The 17,718-nt window shown below is 45.2% G+C and overlaps 1 protein-coding gene across 2 annotated transcripts in view; it reads left to right on the top strand.

Moving 5' to 3' along the window:
• The window catches only part of LOC134346686 (uncharacterized), a 140,154-nt gene that overhangs the window by 95,519 nt on the left and 26,917 nt on the right, over nt 1-17,718 (top strand). For both annotated transcript variants that reach the window (XM_063048196.1, XM_063048195.1), the window contains one exon: nt 16,171-16,263. In XM_063048196.1, the coding sequence (XP_062904266.1) occupies nt 16,171-16,263 (93 nt within the window). The remainder of the gene's footprint in view (nt 1-16,170; nt 16,264-17,718) is intronic.

Genomic DNA, 17,718 nt, shown 5'->3' with positions numbered 1-17,718 from the left:
AGGTTTTTGGCTCTGCACCAGTCCGTTAGTCGCTGCACCTCCTCTCTGTCTGCTGACTCATCATTCTTGCTGATGAGACCCACCATAGTCATGTCATCGGCGAACATAAAACCATATATAACCATATAATAATTACAGCATGGAAACAGGCCATCTTGTCCCTTCTAGTCCGTGCCAAACTCTTACTCTCACCTAGTCCCACCGACCTGCACTCGGCCCATAATCCTCCATTCCTTTCCTGTCCATATATCTATTCAATTTAACTTTAAACGACAACATCGAACCTGCCTCAACCACTTCTGCTGGAAGCTCATTCCACACAGCTACCACTCTCTGAGTAAAGAAGTTCCCCCTCATGCCATCCCTAAATTTTTGCCCTTTAACTCTCAACTCATGTCCTCTTGTTTGAATCTCACCCATTCTCAATGGAAAAAGCCTATCCACGTCAAATCTATCAATCCCCCTAATAATTTTAAACACCTCTATCAAGTCCCCCCTCAACCTTCTAAGCTCCAGAGAATAAAGACCTAACTTGTTCAACCTTTCTCTGTAACTTAGGAGATGAAACCCAGGCAACATTTTAGTAAATCTCCTCTGTACTCTCAATTTTATTGACATCTTTCCTATAATTCGGTGACCAGAACTGTACACAATACTCCAAATCTGGCCTTACCAATGCCTTATACAATTTCAACATTACATCCCAACTCCTATACTCAATGCTCTGATTAATAAAGGCCAGCATACCAAAAGCTTTCTTCACCACCCTATCCACGTGAGATTCCACCTTCAGGGAACTATGCACCATTATTCCTAGATCCCTCTGTTCTACAGCAAGCATTCTTCAATGCCCTACCATTTATCATGTATGTCCTATTTTGATTAGTCCTACTAAAATGCAGCACCTCACATTTTTCAGCATTAAACTCCATCTGCCATCTTTCAGCCCACTCTTCTAACTGGCCTAAATCTCTCTGCAAGCTTTGAAAACCTACTTCATTATCCACAACACCACCTATCTTAGTATCATCTGCATAGTTACTAATCCAATTTACCACCCCATCATCAAGATCATTAATATATATGACAAACAACATTGGACCCAGTACAGATCCCTGAGGCATACCACTACACACCGTCCTCCAATCTGACACACAGTTATCCACCACTACTCTCTGTCATCTCCCATCCAGCTACTGCTGAATCCATTTTACTACTTCCATATTAATGCCTAACGATTGAACCTTCCTAACTAACCTTCCGTGTGGAACCTTGTCAAAGGCCTTACTGAAGTCCAAATAGACAACATCCACTGCTTTACCCTCGTCAAATTTCCTAGTAACTTCATGAAAAATTTCAATAAGATTTTTCAAACATGACCATCCACGCACAAATCCATGTTGACTGTTCCTAATCAGACCCTGTCTATCCAGATAATTACAAACCCCATTTCCAGAAAAGTTGGGATATTTTCCAAAATGCAATAAAAACAAAAATCTGTGATATGTTAATTCACGTGAAAATTTATTTAACTGACAAAAGTATACAGAAAAGATTTTCAATAGTTTTACTGACCAACTTAATTGTATTTTGTAAATATACACAAATTTAGAATTTGATGGCTGCAACACACTCAACAAAAGTTGGGGCAGAGGTATGTTTACCATTGTGTTACATCACCTTTCCTTTTAATAACACTTTTTAATCGTTTTGGAACTGAGGATACTAATTGTAGTAGATCTGCAATTGGAAATTTTGTCCATTCTTGCTTGATATAAGACTTCAGCTGCTCAACAGTCCGTGGTCTCCGTAGTCTGATTCTCCTCTTCATGATGCGCCATATATTTTCAATAGGAGATAGATCTGGACTGGCAGCAGGCCATTTAAGCACATGCACTCTGTTTCTACAAAGCCACGCTGTTGTAGCCCATGCAGAATGTGGTCTGGCATTGTCCTGCTGTAATAAGCATGGACGTCCCAGGAAGAGACGTCGCCTTGATGGCAACATATGTCTCTCTAAAATCCTAATTTACGCCTCAGAGTCAATGGTACCTTCACATACCTGCAACTCACCCATGCCGTGGGCACTGATGCACCCCCATACCATCACAGATGCTGGCTTTTGCACCTTTCACTGATAACAATCCGGATGGTCGTTTTCATCTTTCGCATGGAGAACTCGACGCCCGTTTTTTCCGAAAACTAGCTGAAATGTGGACTCATCTGACCACAGCACACGGTTCCACAGTCTTTCGGTCCATCTGAGATGAGCTCGGGCCCAGAGAACTCGCTGGTGTTTCTGCATAGAGTTGATGTATGGCTTCCTCCTTGCGTAATACAGTTTCAAGTTGCATTTCTGGATGTAGTGACGGACTGTGTTGAGTGACAATGGTTTTCCGAAGTACTCCTGAGCCCAGGTGACTATAATTGTCACAGCAGCATGACGGTTTCTTAGGCAGTGCCGCCTGAGGGCTCGAAGATCACGCGCATTCAACAGTGGTTTCCGACCTTTCCCTTTACGCACTGAGATGTCTCTGAATTCTCTGAGTCTTTTCACAATATTATGTACTGTAGATGTTGAAAGACCTAAATTCTCTGCAATCTTGCATTGAGAAATGTTCCCTTTGAACTGACTAACACTTCTCTCATGAATTTTGGCACAAAGGGGTGAGCCACGACCCATCCTTGCTTGAAAAGACTGAGCCTTTGATGGACGCTACTTTTATACCCAGTCATGATACCTCACCTGCTACCAATTAGCCTGCTTAATGTGGAGTCTTCCAAACCGGTGTTACTTGAGTATTCTGTGCATTTTTCAATCTTATTTCAACTTTGTCCCAACTTTTGTTGAGTGTGTTGCAGCCATCAAATTCTAAATTTGTGTATATTTACAAAATACAATTAAGTTGGTCAGTAAAACTGTTGAAAATCTTTTCTTTGTACTTTTGTCAGTTAAGTAAAGGTTCACGTGAATTAACATATCACAGATTTTTGTTTATATTGCATTTTGGAAAATATCCCAACTTTTCTGGAAATGAGGTTTGTACATATACCATCTCTAAGAATACTTTCCATCAATTTACCCACCAGTGACATCAAACTCACAGGCTGATAATTGCTAGGTTTACTCTTAGAACCGTTTTTAAGCAATGGAACCACATGAGCAATATGCCGATCCTCTGGCACCATCCCTGTTTCTAATGATATTTGAAATATTTCTGTCAGAGCCCCTGCTATTTCCACACTAACTTCTCTCAAGGTCCTAGGGAATATCTTGTCTGGACCCAGGGACTTATCCACTTTTATATTCCTTAAAAGCACCAGTACTTCCTCTTCTTTAATCGTCATAGTTTTCATAACTACCCTTCTTGTTTCCTTTACCTTACACAATTCAATATCCTTCTCCTTAGTGAATACTGAAGAAATTGTTCAAAATCTCCCCCATCTCTTTTGGCTCCGCACATAGCCGTCTACTCTGATCCTCTAAGGGACCAATTTTATCTCTCACTATCCTTTTGCTATTAATATAACTGTAGAAACCCTTAGGATTTATTTTCACCTTACTTGCCAAAGCAGCCTCGTATCTTCTTTTAGCTTTTCTAATTTCTTTCTTAAGATTCTTTTTACATTCTTTATATTCCTCAAGCACCTCATTAACTCCAAGCTGCCTACATTTATTGCAGATCCCTCTCTTTTTCCGAACCAAGTTTCCTATATCCCTTGAAAACCATGGCTCTCTCAAACTTTTAACCTTTCCTTTCAACCTAACAGGAACATAAAGATCCTGCACCCTCAAAATTTCACCTTTAAATAACCTCCATTTCTCTACTACATCCTTCCCATAAAACAAATTGTCCCAATCCACTCCTTCTAAATCCTTTTGCATCTCCTCAAAGTTAGTCTTTCTCCAATCAAAATCTCAACCCTGGGTCCAGTCCTATCCTTCTCCATAATTATATTGAAACTAATGGCATTGTGATCACTGGACCCAAAGTACTCTCCAACACATACCTCCATCACCTGCCCTATCTCATTCCCTAACAGGAGATCCAACACTGCCCCTTCTCTAGTACCTCTATGTATTTCTGGAAAAAACTATCTTGCACACATTTGATAAACTCCAAACCATCCAGCCCTTTTACAGAATGGGTTTCCCAGTCTATGAGTGGAAAATTAAAATCTCCCACAATCACACCCTTGTGCTTACTACAAATATTTGCTATCTCCTTACAAATTTGCTCCTCCAGTTCTCGGTCCCCATTAGGTGGTCTATAATACACCCCTATAAGCATCACTACACCTTTCCTATTACTCAATTCCACCCAAATAGCCTCCCTGGATGAGTCCACTAATCTATCCTGCCAGAGGACCACTGTTATATTTTCTCTGACAAGCAATGCAACACCTCCCCCTCTTGCCCCTCCTATTCTATCACACCTGAAGCAACGAAATCCTGGAATATTTAGTTGTCAATCACACCCCTCCTGCAACCACGTTTCACTAATAGCTACAGCATCATATTTCCAGGTATCAATCCATGCTCTAAGCTCATCCACCTTTCTTACAATGCTCCTAGCATAAAAATAGATGCATTTAAGAAACTCTCCACATCTTACTCTCTGTTTATCCTTAGTGGAGCAAATACATTTTTTACCTTTTTCTTCCTTGTCCCCTACATCTTCGGTCTGAGTGCTCCTGATCTCTGTCCCCTGCCTATCCTCCCTCACACACTGTCTACTAGCTTTCTCTATTTGTGAACTAACCTCCTGTCTCCTAGTCTTGATGATGTGATGATATGAATCGAGTTGTGTGTTGTAGCACAGTCGTGGGTCAGCAGAGTGAACAGCAGTGGACTGAGCACACAGCCCTGCGGGGGGCCCCCGTGCTCACTGTGATGGTATTGGAGATGCTGCTTCCGATCTGGACTGACTGAGGTCTCCCAGTCAGGAAGTCAAAGATCCAGTTGCAGAGGGAGGCACAGCGACAGCTCACGGATACCTCCTCTTATTTACCCCTCGATCGTGACCCCGCTAAGGAGCACCAGGCCATTGTCTCCCACACCATCACTGACTTTATCCACTCAGGGGATCTCCCATCCACTGCTACCAACCTTATAGTTCCCACACCTCGCACTTCCCGTTTCTACCTCCTACCCAAGATCCACAAACCTGCCTGTCCTGGCTGACCTATTGTCTCAGCTTGCTCCTGCCCCACCGAACTCGTTTCTGCATACCTCGACATGGTTTTATCCCCCCTTGTTCAATCCCTTCCGACCTATGTTCGTGACACTTCTCACGCTCTTAAACTTTTCAATGATTTTAAGTTCCCTGACCCCCACCGCTTTATTTTCACCATGGATGTCCAGTCCCTATATACTTCCATCCCCCATCAGGAAGGTCTCAAAGCTCTATGCTTCTTTTTGGATTCCAGACCTAATCAGTTCCCCTCTACCACCACTCTGCTCCGTCTAGCGGAATTAGTCCTTACTCTTAATAATTTCTCCTTTGGCTCCTCCCACTTCCTCCAAACTAAAGGTGTAGCTGTGGGCACCCAAATGGGTCCCAGCTATGCCTGCCTTTTTGTTGGCTTTGTGGAACAATCTATGTTCCGTGCTTATTCTGGTATCTGTCCCCCACTTTTCCTTCGCTACATCGACGACTGAATTGGCGCTGCTTCCTGCACGCATGCTGAGCTCGTTGACTTTATTAACTTTGCCTCCAACTTTCACCCTGCCCTCAAGTTTACCTGGTCCATTTCCGACACCTCCCTCCCCTTTCTAGATCTTTCTGTCTCTGTCTCTGGAGACAGCTTATCCACTGATGTCTACTATAAGCCTACTGACTCTCACAGCTATCTGGACTATTCCTCTTCTCACCCTGTCTCTTGCAAAAACGCCATCCCCTTCTCGCAATTCCTCCGACTCCACCGCATCTGCTCTCAGGATGAGGCATTTCATTCTAGGACGAGGGAGATGTCCTCCTTTTTTAAAGAAAGGGGCTTCCCTTCCTCCACCATCAACTCTGCTCTCAAACGCATCTCCCCCATTTCACGCACATCTGCTCTCACTCCATCCTCCCGCCACCCCACTAGGAATAGGGTTCCCCTGGTCCTCACCTACCACCCCACCAGCCTCCGGGTCCAACATATTATTCTCTGTAACTTCTGCCACCTCCAACGGGATCCCACCACGAAACACATCTTTCCCTCCCCCCCCCCCCCCGGCTTTCCACAGGGATCGCTCCCTACGCGACTCCCTTGTTCATTCATCCCCCCCATCCCTCCCCACTGATCTCTGATCTCCCTGCTGGCACTTATCCTTGTCAGCGAAACAAGTGCTACACATGCCCTTACACTTCCTCCCTTACCACCATTCAGAGCCCCAGACAGTCCTTCCAGGTGAGGCGACACTTCACCTGTGAGTCGGCTGGGGTGATATACTGCATCCGGTGCTCCCGATGTGGCCTTCTATATATTGGCGAGACCTGACGCAGACTGGGAGACCACTTTGCTGAACACCTACGCTCTGTCTGCCAGAGAAAGCAGGATCTCCCAGTAGCCACACATTTTAATTCCACATCACATTCCCATTCTGACATGGCTATCCACGGTCTCCTCTACTGTAAAGATGAAGCCACACTCAGGTTGGAGGAACAACACCTTATATTCCGTCTGGGTAGCCTCCAATCTGATGGCATGAACATTGATTTCTCTAACTTCCGCTAATGCCCCACCGCCCCCTCGTACCCAATCCGCTATTTATTTATATACACACATTCTTTCTCTCACTCACCTTTTTCTCCCTCTGTCCCTCTGACTATACCCCTTGCCCATCCTCTGGTTCCCCCCCTCCCCCTTTTCCTTCTCCCTGGACCTCCTGTCCCATGATCCTCTCATATCCCCTTTGCCAATCACCTGTCCAGCTCTTGGCTCCATCCCTCCCCCTCCTATCTTCTCCTATCAATTTGGATCTCCCCCTCCCCCTCCCACTTTCAAATCTCTGACTAGCTCTTCCTTCAGTTAGTCCTGACGAAGGGTCTCGGCCTGAAACGTCGACTGTACCTCTTCCTAGAGATGCTGCATGGCCTGCTGCGTTCACCAGCAACTTTGATGTGTGTTGCAGAGGGAGGTGTTCAGGCCCAGTAGGCTCAGCTTTCCAATCAGCTGCAGAGGAATGATTGTGTTGAATGCTGAACTGAGATCTATGAACCGCATTCGAACATACGTCTGAAGCGGGATCTCCCAGTGGCCATCACTCAGATTGGAGGAACAATACCTTGTATTCCGTCTGGATAACCTCCAACTTGATGTCATGAACATCGATTTCTCAAACTTATGGTAATGTCCTCCACTCTCCTTCACCATTCCCCATCCCCTTTTCCCTCTCTCACCTTATCTCCTTGCCTGCCCATCACCTCCCTCTGGTGTTCCTCTCCCCTTTTTCCCTTCCATGGCCTTCTGTTCTCTCTATTGGACTCCCCGTTCTCCATCTCTTTCAGCAATCAACTTCCCAGCTCTTTACTTCATCCCTCCCCCTCCCAGTTTCACCTAACACCTTGTGTTTCTATCTCTCCTCCCCTTCTACTCCTCAGCTTTTTTTCTCCAGTCCTGCCGAAGATTCGCGGCATGAGACATCAACTGTATTTTTTTCCATAGATGCTGCCTGTCCTGCTGAGTTCCTCCGGCATTCTGTGTGTGTTGCTCGGTTTTCCAGCATCTGCAGCTTCTCTCTTGTTTACACCTGCAATGAACCTCCTTTTTTTTCATAACCAGGCCTCAGTATCTCTGGAAAACCAAGGTTCCCTACACCTGTTAACTTTACCTTTTATTCCGACAGTCACATACAAGGTTAGCACATTCCCACTTATGCTTTTGCCAGAAAACAGCCTGTCCAGTCCATACTTCCCAGATTCTTTCTGAAACCATGAAAGTTGGCCTTTCTCCAATTTAGAATCGCAGACTGTGAACCAGTCCCATCTTTTTGTAAAATTGCTTTGAATCTAATGGCATTGTGATCACTGGACGCAAAGTGTTCACCAACACAAACTTCTGTCACCTGCCCTGTCTCATTCCCTAAGAACAGATTAAATATTGCACATTCCCACATTGGGAATTCTACCTACTGACTTGGGAAACTTCCCTGAACACAGATGACAAACTCTATCCCATCAAGTCCTTTTACACAATGGAAGCCTCTGTCAATATGTGGAAAGTTAAAACCACCTTCTTTGCAAAAGTCAGCGATCTCTCTGCAACTTTGTTCCTCTAAATAAAGCTGCAGCATTTGCATACGGTAACGTTTACCACACCCCCATATCCTCATCCTCTGAGTCTGTACAGCATTCAGTGGTTAGGTCCTTTTCAGCTCGTTCCGCTGATTGCCTCTCTGTTCTTCTCCTACTGGGTGTAGGGTCCATGTCAGGCTTTCAGTCAACACGTACCTCCTGCCCTGGAGGTAAAAGGTGGTTCCAGTGGAGAATTTTGACAGGGCCATTCCTGGCTTCCGACTTCACCTGGAAAACTGGCACATTTGGCATCTGGCTGTCCGCTATGTAAGGCGTAGACACCCAGTTGTCAGCCAACTTCTGCTTCCTTCAAATAGATCAAATGCAGGACTTACAATACTCTTCAACCTCAGGGTTCATTCGGGGCCAATAGAACCGATCTCGGACCAATCTGTAGGTCTTGTTGTAAAAAAAATACTTCTTATAACGATGATTAGTGAGGCACAGAGAGTTATGTATTTGCTGACAAGTACCTTTATTGTTTAAACTAGCAAGTACATGAATTCATACACTGAAAACCTTGTGTGCACCCCCGCTAAGTACCCCTGACTCTCCTGAACAGTCAAAGAATAGCAAAGGTATTACCTGGGCAAAGGAGTCTACGCTGGCCAGGCGTTCCTCGTTGTCCCGATTCACTCATCACGTGTTTCACGCAGGGTTGCTCACGCTTGTATCTGCGATAGTTATTCTTCAAAGTTACCACTACCAGCACACACAAAGCATCCATAGAACCATAGAACCATAGAAACTACAGCACAGAAACAGGCCCTTTGGCCCTTCTTGGCTGTGCCGAACCATTTTCTGCCTAGTCCCACTGACCTGCACACGGATCATATCCCTCCATACACCTCCCATCCATGTATCTGTCCAATTTATTCTTAAATGTTAAAAAAGAACCCGCATTTACCACCTCGTCTGGCAGCTCATTCCATACTCCCACCACTCTCTGTGTGAAGAAGCCCCCCCTAATGTTCCCTTTAAACTTTTCCCCCCTCACCCTTAACCCATGTCCTCTGGTTTTTTTCTCCCCTTGCCTCAGTGGAAAAAGCCTGCTTGCATTCACTATATCTATACCCATCATAATTTTATATACCTCTATCAAATCTCCCCTCATTCTTCTACGCTCCAGGGAATAAAGTCCTAACCTATTCAACCTTTCTCTGTAACTGAGTTTCTCAAGTCCCGGCAACATCCTTGTAAACCTTCTCTGCACTCTTTCAACCTTATTTATATCCTTCCTGTAATTTGGTGACCAAAACTGAACACAATACTCCAGATTCGGCCTCACAAATGCCTTATACAACCTCATCATAACATTCCAGCTCTTATACTCAATACTTCGATTAATAAAGGCCGATGTACCAAAAGCTCTCTTTATGACCCTATCTACCTGTGACGACACTTTTAGGGAATTTTGTATCTGTATTCCCAGATCCCTCTGTTCCACTGCACTTCTCAGTGCCTTACCATTAACCCTGTATGTTCTACGTTGGTTTGTCCTTCCAACGTGCAATACCTCACACTTGTCAGTATTAAACTCCATCTGCCATTTTTCAGCCCATTTTTCCAGCTGGTCCAAGTCCCTCTGCAGGCTCTGAAAACCTTCCTCACTGTCTACTACACCTCCAATCTTTGTAACATCAGCAAACTTGCTGATCCAATTTACCACATTATCATCCAGATCATTGATATAGATGACAAATAACAATGGACCCAGCACTGATCCCTGTGGCACACCACTAGTCACAGGTCCCCACTCAGAGAAGCAATTCTCTACCACCACTCTCTGGCTTCTTCCATCGAGCATGTCTAATCCAATTTACCACCTCTCCATGTATACCTAGCGACTGAATTTTCCTAACTAACCTCCCATGCGGGACCTTGTCAAAGGCCTTACTAAAGTCCATGTAGACAATATCCACTGCCTTCCCTTCATCCACTTTCCTGGTAACCTCCTCGAAAAACTCCAATAGATTGGTCAAACATGACCTACCACGCACAAAGCCATGTTGACTCTCCCTAATAAGCCCCTGTCTATCCAAATGCTTGTAGATTCTGTCTCTTAGTACTCCCTCCAATAACTTACCTACTACTGACGTTAAACTCACTGGCCTATAATTTCCCGGATTACTTTTCGACCCATTTTTAAACAACGGAACAACATGAGCCACTCTCCAATCCTCCGGCACTTCACCCGTGGACAGCGACATTTTAAGTATTTCTGCCAGGGCCCCCGCAATTTCAACACGAGTCTCCTTCAAGGTCCGAGGGAACACTCTGTCAGGTCCCGGGGATTTATCCACTTTAATTTTCCTCAAGACAGCAAGCACCTCCTCCTTTTCAATCTGTACAGTTTCCATGGTCTCACTACTTGATTCCCTCAATTCCATAGATTTCATGCCAGCTTCCTTAGTAAATACAGACACAAAAAACCTATTTAAGTTTTCCCCCATTTCCTTTGGTTCCACACAAAGCCGACCACTCTGATCTTCAAGAGGACCAATTTTATCCCTTACAATCCTTTTGCTCTTAATATACTTGTAAAAGCTCTTTGGATTATCCTTCACTTTGACTGCCAAGGCAACCTCATGTCTTCTTTTTGCCCTCCTGATTTCTTTCTTAAGTATTTTCTTGCACTTCTTATACTCCTCAAGCACCTGATTTACCCCGTTTCCTATACATTTCATACAACTCCCTCTTCTTCTTTATCAGAGTTGCAATATCCCTTGAGAACCAAGGTTCCTTATTCTTATTCAATTTGCCTTTAATCCTGACAGGAACATACAAACTCTGCACTCTCAAAATTTCCCCTTTGAAGGCTTCCCACCTACCAATCACATCATTGCCAGAGAACAACCTGTCCCAATCCACGCTTTTTAGATCCTTTCTCATTTCTTCAAATTTGACCTTCTTCCAGTTCAGAACCTCAACCCTAGGACCAGATCTATCCTTGTCCATGATCAAATTGAAACTAATGGTGTTATGATCACTGGAACCGAAGTGCTCCCCTACACAGACTTCTGTCACTTGCCCTAATTTGTTTCCTAACAAGAGATCCAATATTGCATCCCCTCTGGTTGGTCCCTCTATATACTGATTTAGAAAACTTTCCTGAACACATTTTACAAACTCTAAAGCATCTAGACCCCTAACAGTATGGGAGTCCCAATCAATGTATGGAAAATTAAAATCCCCTACCACCACAACTTTATGTTTCCTGCAGTTGCCTGTTATCTTTCTGCAGGTTTGCTCTTCCAAGTCTCGTTGACTTTTGGGTGGTCTGTAATACAATCCCACTAATGTGGCCATACCTTTCCTGTTTCTCAGCTCCACCCATAAGGACTCAGTAGACAAGCCCTCTAATCTGTCCTGCCTGAGCACTGCTGTAATATTTTCCCTAACAAGCAATGCTACTCCCCCACCTTTCATTCCTCTGCCTCGATCACATCTGAAACATCGGAACCCTGGAATATTAAGCTGCCAGTCCTGCCCCTCCTGTAGCCAAGTTTCACTAATTGCTACAACATCATAATTCCACGTGTCAATCCACGCCCTCAACTCATCCGCCTTCCCCGCAATACTCCTAGCATTGAAATATATACACCTCAGAAGATTTTTACCACCACTCACAACCTTTCTATCAGCGGATTTGCTTAAACTTTCAATATCATTTATTTTCAACCCAGCCACACTGTCAGCTCTGGCACTCTGGTTCCCATCCCCCTACAAATCTAGTTTAAAGCCTCCCCAATAGCACTAACAAACCTCCCTGAAAGGATATTGGTCCCCCTGTGGTTCAAGTGTAAGTCTCTCTTGTACAGGTCCCACCTGCCCCAGAAGAGGTCCCAATGATCCTGAAATCTGAAACCCTGCTCCCTACACCAGTTCCTCAGCCACTTGTTCATCCTCCAGAGCATCCTATTCCTACCCTCACTGGCACCTAGCACAGGTAGCAATCCTGAGATTACCATCCTTGAGGTCCTGCTTTTCAACTTCCTACCAAGCTCTCTATACTCACTCTCCAGGACCTCTTCACTCTTCCTTGCTATGTCATTGGTACCGATGTGCACCACGACATCTGGCTGGTCACCCTCCCACTTCAGAATGTCATGCAATCGATCAGAGACGTCCTTGACCCTGGCACCTGGGAGGCAACAAACCATCCTGGATTCTCTGTCACGACCACAGAACCTTCTATCTGTACCTCTAACTATCGAGTCCCCCATCACTACCGCTCTCCTCTTTCTCCCCCTTCCCTTCTGCACTGCAGAGCCAGTCTCAGTGCCAGAGATCCGGCTACTGCAGCTAGTCCCAGGTAAGTCATCCCCCCCAACAGTATCCAATGCGGTATACTTGTTGTTGAGGGGAATGGCCACAGGGGAACCCTGCTCTGCCTGCCCTTTCCTCTTCCCTCGCCTGACAGTGACCCAATTTCCTGTCCTCTGCTCCTTTGGCGTAACTACCTCCCTGTAGCTACGATCTATAATCTCCTCATTCTCCTGAATGATCCGCAGGTCATCCAGCTCCTGCTCCAGTTCCCTAATGCGGTTTGTTAGAAGTTGCAGCTGGATGCACTTCTTGCAGGTGTTGTTGTCAGGGACACCAGAGGGCTCCCTGACTTCCCACATCCTGCAAGAGGAGCATTCCAACATCCTGCCTGGCATTCTCACTGCACTAAACAATCTGAACAAAAAACTTACCGGAACCTACCCTGGCCTCTACCTGTTCTCGCCGAAGCCTGTTGAGCCAAAGCCGCCCCACTCTGACTCAGTCCACTCCGACGATGGCCGCTACAACGATGGCCGCTGTATATGGTGGTCTGCTTTTTAAACCTTGGCGCGCTACGTCATGTGCCTGCGCAGTGCAGACCCTTCTCCCCGAGCAGTTTTTTTAAAAAAATGACTTTTTCAACTGGAATTCTTCCGCTCACTTCTTCAGCTACTTGCTTCGACTGAAACAAGAACCTGATGAAGGGTCTCGGCCTGAAACGTCGACTGCACCTCTTCCTACAGATGCTGCCTGGCCTGCTGCGTTCACCAGCAACTTTGATGACCGTTGAAATTTTCCCTTTTTAAGCCTTGGCACGCTACGTCACGCACTTACGCAGTGCAGACACTTCTCCCCGAGCAGTTTTTTTAAAAAAATGACTTTTTCAACCCGAATTCTTCCACTCACTTCTTCAGCTACTTGCTTTGACTGAAACAAGAACCGTTGAAATTTTCCCTTTTTAAACCTTGGCGCGCTACGTCACGCGCCTGCGCAGTGCAGACCCTTCTCCCCGAGCAGTTTTATATCAATTTTATATCAATTCCTTATCGATTCAAATATCGCATTCCAGTGTCATTGGCCACAGGTCATGTGTCTGTCCTTTAACATCTTGTGATTGGCTCTGCCCCAAGCCAGGATTGATTGCCCTCCTCCCATCAAGTGACAGTTGATAATTTATGGCTCTTCGTTCTCAATCAGCAACAAGCTCAAATCACTTCAGGCAGGCATCAACCCTAACATTCACAAACCTACATGTTATATCCAACCAAACAACATCTCAGAAATAACTTCTTATTTGGACATTATCTCCAGTCCAGCAGATTACCTGAAGTATCATTGTGTCTTCTTGAAAACATTGATCAAGCCCAGCATGTCAAGCTCACAAAATGGCAGTCTCCATCCCCAAGCATGCAGCAAGAACAAAGACAAATATTCTGTCTGCTTCCATTGTCCTTGATTAATTTTGAATTGACTGATTTTTAGATTGTCATTCTTTCTGGCCAACAGTTTTGTCAAACCCCAAGTAACCAGAATCATCATGAAGTGACTTCAACACAATCCTCTGATGCTTCTCAGGCAAAACCAACTAGGAACGCTGAGTCCTGTCTGGAGGAGATGTGACCCCGTATAAAACCTGTTTCCTCAACTCCAGTTTTTTCCATTCCTTCATCGGTAGGGGTATGGTAGGGTATTTCATCTTTTCAACTCGGGCCATATCCCCTTCTGTAACAGATGACCAAATGGCACCTATACAGGTGTTGTCTCACTGGGCTACTGCCAATTCCGCAAGACTCAAGGCAGGCAATTGTTTTGTATCCAGAGCTGTCAAGTTGTAATAAACTTGTGGAATGGCACAACCCGAAGCTCCCAAATGATCCACAGCTCTATCCTGCCACAGCCTTGCTGCTCATTTCCCTGTGGTAGAAAGCTGGCACAGTGCTTTAACACCAGAGGCAGGAACACTCTCCCACATGGGGCTGGTTTCGGTATGCAGGACATACGGCAACTGGTGTTTGAAAAACTCAGCACAGGTGCTTTAGTCAGCAGCTCTTTCAGCAGCTGAAAAGCATCTTCACATTTGGCATCCCATCTTTCTCCGAAAGGCTCCAAGGGGCAAAGATAAACATTACCTTCTCCTTTTGTTCTCCTCCCTTTATTCCCCAAGGGAGGGTAACCACACAGAAGCTGATTCAAAGGCTGGCTTACTTTGGAGTAATCCTTCACGAATCTCTGGTAGTATCCACAGAATCCATGAAATGAGTGCAGAGCTCCCATGTTCTTGGGCCTTGGCCATGTGGTCACCGCCTCGACCTTGGACAGATACATAGCTATTCCATCCTGAGAGATTACGTGCTGGACATAATTGACTGACTACTAGCAGAACTGGCATTTGTCGAGTGATAATTTTAAACCTTCAGTTTTCAGGCAGTCTGCCACCTTCATTAGTCTCATCTTGTGCTCCTTCAGTGTGGACTCGAACACTATGAGATCATTCATGTACACCAGTACCTCAAGCAAGTTCATGTTTCCAACGGTCTTCTCCATGGCATGTTGGAACATAGCTGTGCTCCTGATATGCCCTGGGGCAATCTTTCAAACTGAAAGAATCCAATTGGACATATGAATGTTGTCTTCTCCTTGTCAGCTTCACTAATTGGTATCTGATAATACCCACTCTTTAAGTCCAGCACATTGAACCATTTTGCTCCACTCAGGCAGGCCAGAGCATCCTCGATCCGTGGAACAGTATATTGGTCAGGGACTGTACGTCAGTTCAGTGTCCAATAGTCAACATGCATTTGTACCTTGACACATGAGGACTCCTTGATAATTCCAGCTTCCTTCAGTTTCAGCAGATGCTGAAATGTGCACAGTATTGGAGATCGTATCTTCCAAAATCTGGGTGTGTCCCTTACTCACAACACCAACTTCTCATCACTGATCACCAGTAGAACTTCCCATCCTGGACTGCTTTGAATCACGCCTTCCCGTCGGATCAAATCCTGCGGCTGCCTCTCCCGATCCTCTCCTCTCTCCATCTCCCGCCAAAAGACCAAGAACGCCACCAGTGTCCGTCACAAATCTCTCTCCGCCCAGCTTTCTCCGGAACCTTCTCCCAATTCCTCCATCCCGATGGCTGATTGGTAGGACCATGTCAATTGTACACTTGATCACTGGGATAATATGACAGAACTTATTTACAGTGGGGTCTTGTCGCATTTGCTCAGTGTGTACACAGAGAGACTGCAGTCTTCCTGCCATTTCCATCTTCACGGCCGGAGGATAATGGAAACATAGATTTTACAACATATTTCCAGAACTAACGACAAGGTCTTTAGCCTCTCTGGGGATCTGCACACACTGACAGTGGAGTGAACTCTCTGAACCTCCCTCACTGCATTGCTCTGACACCTGGTCCTTTTCCAACCTGGTGGGATTGTCTCATGTTTAGGACATTCATTATCACAGCCAACCTGACCAATCCCAATCCATGTCTCTTATCTGGAACACTTGTCCACTGAAACATATGTAGAACTGTTTGTGTTGATCTGTTACTTCAGTTTTGAAACAGTTTGAAACAGTTCTAATGTTGTTGTTCATTTCTCCCTGTGGACTCTAGAAGACAAGCAGTGGTGGTGGCGACTGAATATTTGTAACATTGTGGCTCTTGTCTTCATCCTCATTGCCCTCCTTTGCTGGATTGTGTCTAAAGGTATGTGCACAAATATTCTTAAATTACATTAAAATGGTGGCTATGGTTCTCAGTGCAGGAATGGAATGAGTATCTCAGTCAGTACATTGTGAACTGCTTTATATGGAACACCAGCACCTGCACTCCTCAGCCCCACAGTCTACAGCTGGGGACTGGGAGACCTGCTGGAGGTCTGACCCAATATAGACACTGTAGGTTATACAGGGTGTGTCCGGACTTCCAGAAGCTGCTTGATAAACTCCCAAAGGTGAACCTGATGGAACTGAAAGCATACTACTGACCAGAGTGGAGAATTGATGGTGGCAAATCTGTTGTGACTGCACCTTTTCATCAGGTTGAGTCCAGTGTTGAGATTTTAAACAATCACAAACAAGTTTCCAATAATATTATAACAGAGCAGCAATAAATCACAGAAGTTGATACAAATGAGAAAGAATTATGTCAATGGATTTTAATGCAGGTGAATACAAAGTCTTTTATTGGATTTAAAAAGGACAGGACTAATTAGTTTCTAAATGGTGATCCATTAACCCTGTGTGGTCTATGTTCATCAGACAATAACATGTCATGGACATGTACACAGTGTCAGCAAAGCAGCCAGTGGGATGTGGGTCTTTAGACCCAGAGTACCGGAGTACAGGGGAATAGGAGTTGTGCTACAGACATCAAAGCTCTGGTGAAACCACGTCTGCAGATCTGGACCACACGTCACAGGAAGGACGTATTGGTCTTTGAGGAGGGCAGTGGAAATTTGCTGGAATGTTAAGTTACATGCAGAGATTGCAGAAACCAGAGTGCACTAGACAGTTGAGGAGTGAAATAATTACAGTTTTCAGGATGTAAAAAGTGACTGACAGGTTGATTAGAAACTGTTTCTGCTGATCAAGGTGTTCAGGACTTGGAAACTTCAGTGCACCCAACCACCCCAACAACAGCCATTGATTCTGCTGGTGTTGTTTCGTTCCCCTGCACCCAGCTCCTTCAGCTGACTCTGCTGATCTCCAGATCTCCATTTCAGTGTGGTGTGGATTTCCCAGAGCCTCATCTGGACCCTGGGATTCCAGTCCCAGTCCCCACCCCACAAATATCAGTCACTTTATCCATGTGAAGTTGTCTCACAGGTCACCCTTGGTCCTTTTGAACAGCTCAGGCTCTCACTCACCTGCTCCTGTTCCAGGTCTGTGATCACGTGCTGACCACGAGAGCCTTCTGAGTGTGTGTCACTGGTCCAGCTATCACCAGTAAATGGAGCGTCCCACCAATCACCATCTCCGTGACTTTTAAATGCCTGTCACTGGGCTACAGCTTAATAATGACAAGATAGTAATGATATCACATATTAGGTGAATACGGGAAGACATTTTATTGTCACTGGGTCAGTATCCTGGAGTCCATAGCAGTGTTACCATGAGACAGCAGAGGTTCCCGAGGGAGACTCACCCCCACCATCTAAGG

The sequence above is a fragment of the Mobula hypostoma genome, chromosome 5 (assembly GCF_963921235.1).
Source record: "Mobula hypostoma chromosome 5, sMobHyp1.1, whole genome shotgun sequence".
Classification (NCBI taxonomy): Eukaryota; Metazoa; Chordata; class Chondrichthyes; order Myliobatiformes; family Myliobatidae; genus Mobula; species Mobula hypostoma.
The sequence above is the reverse complement of the archived record's forward strand: the minus strand, read 5'-3'. Positions and strand labels throughout refer to the sequence as shown.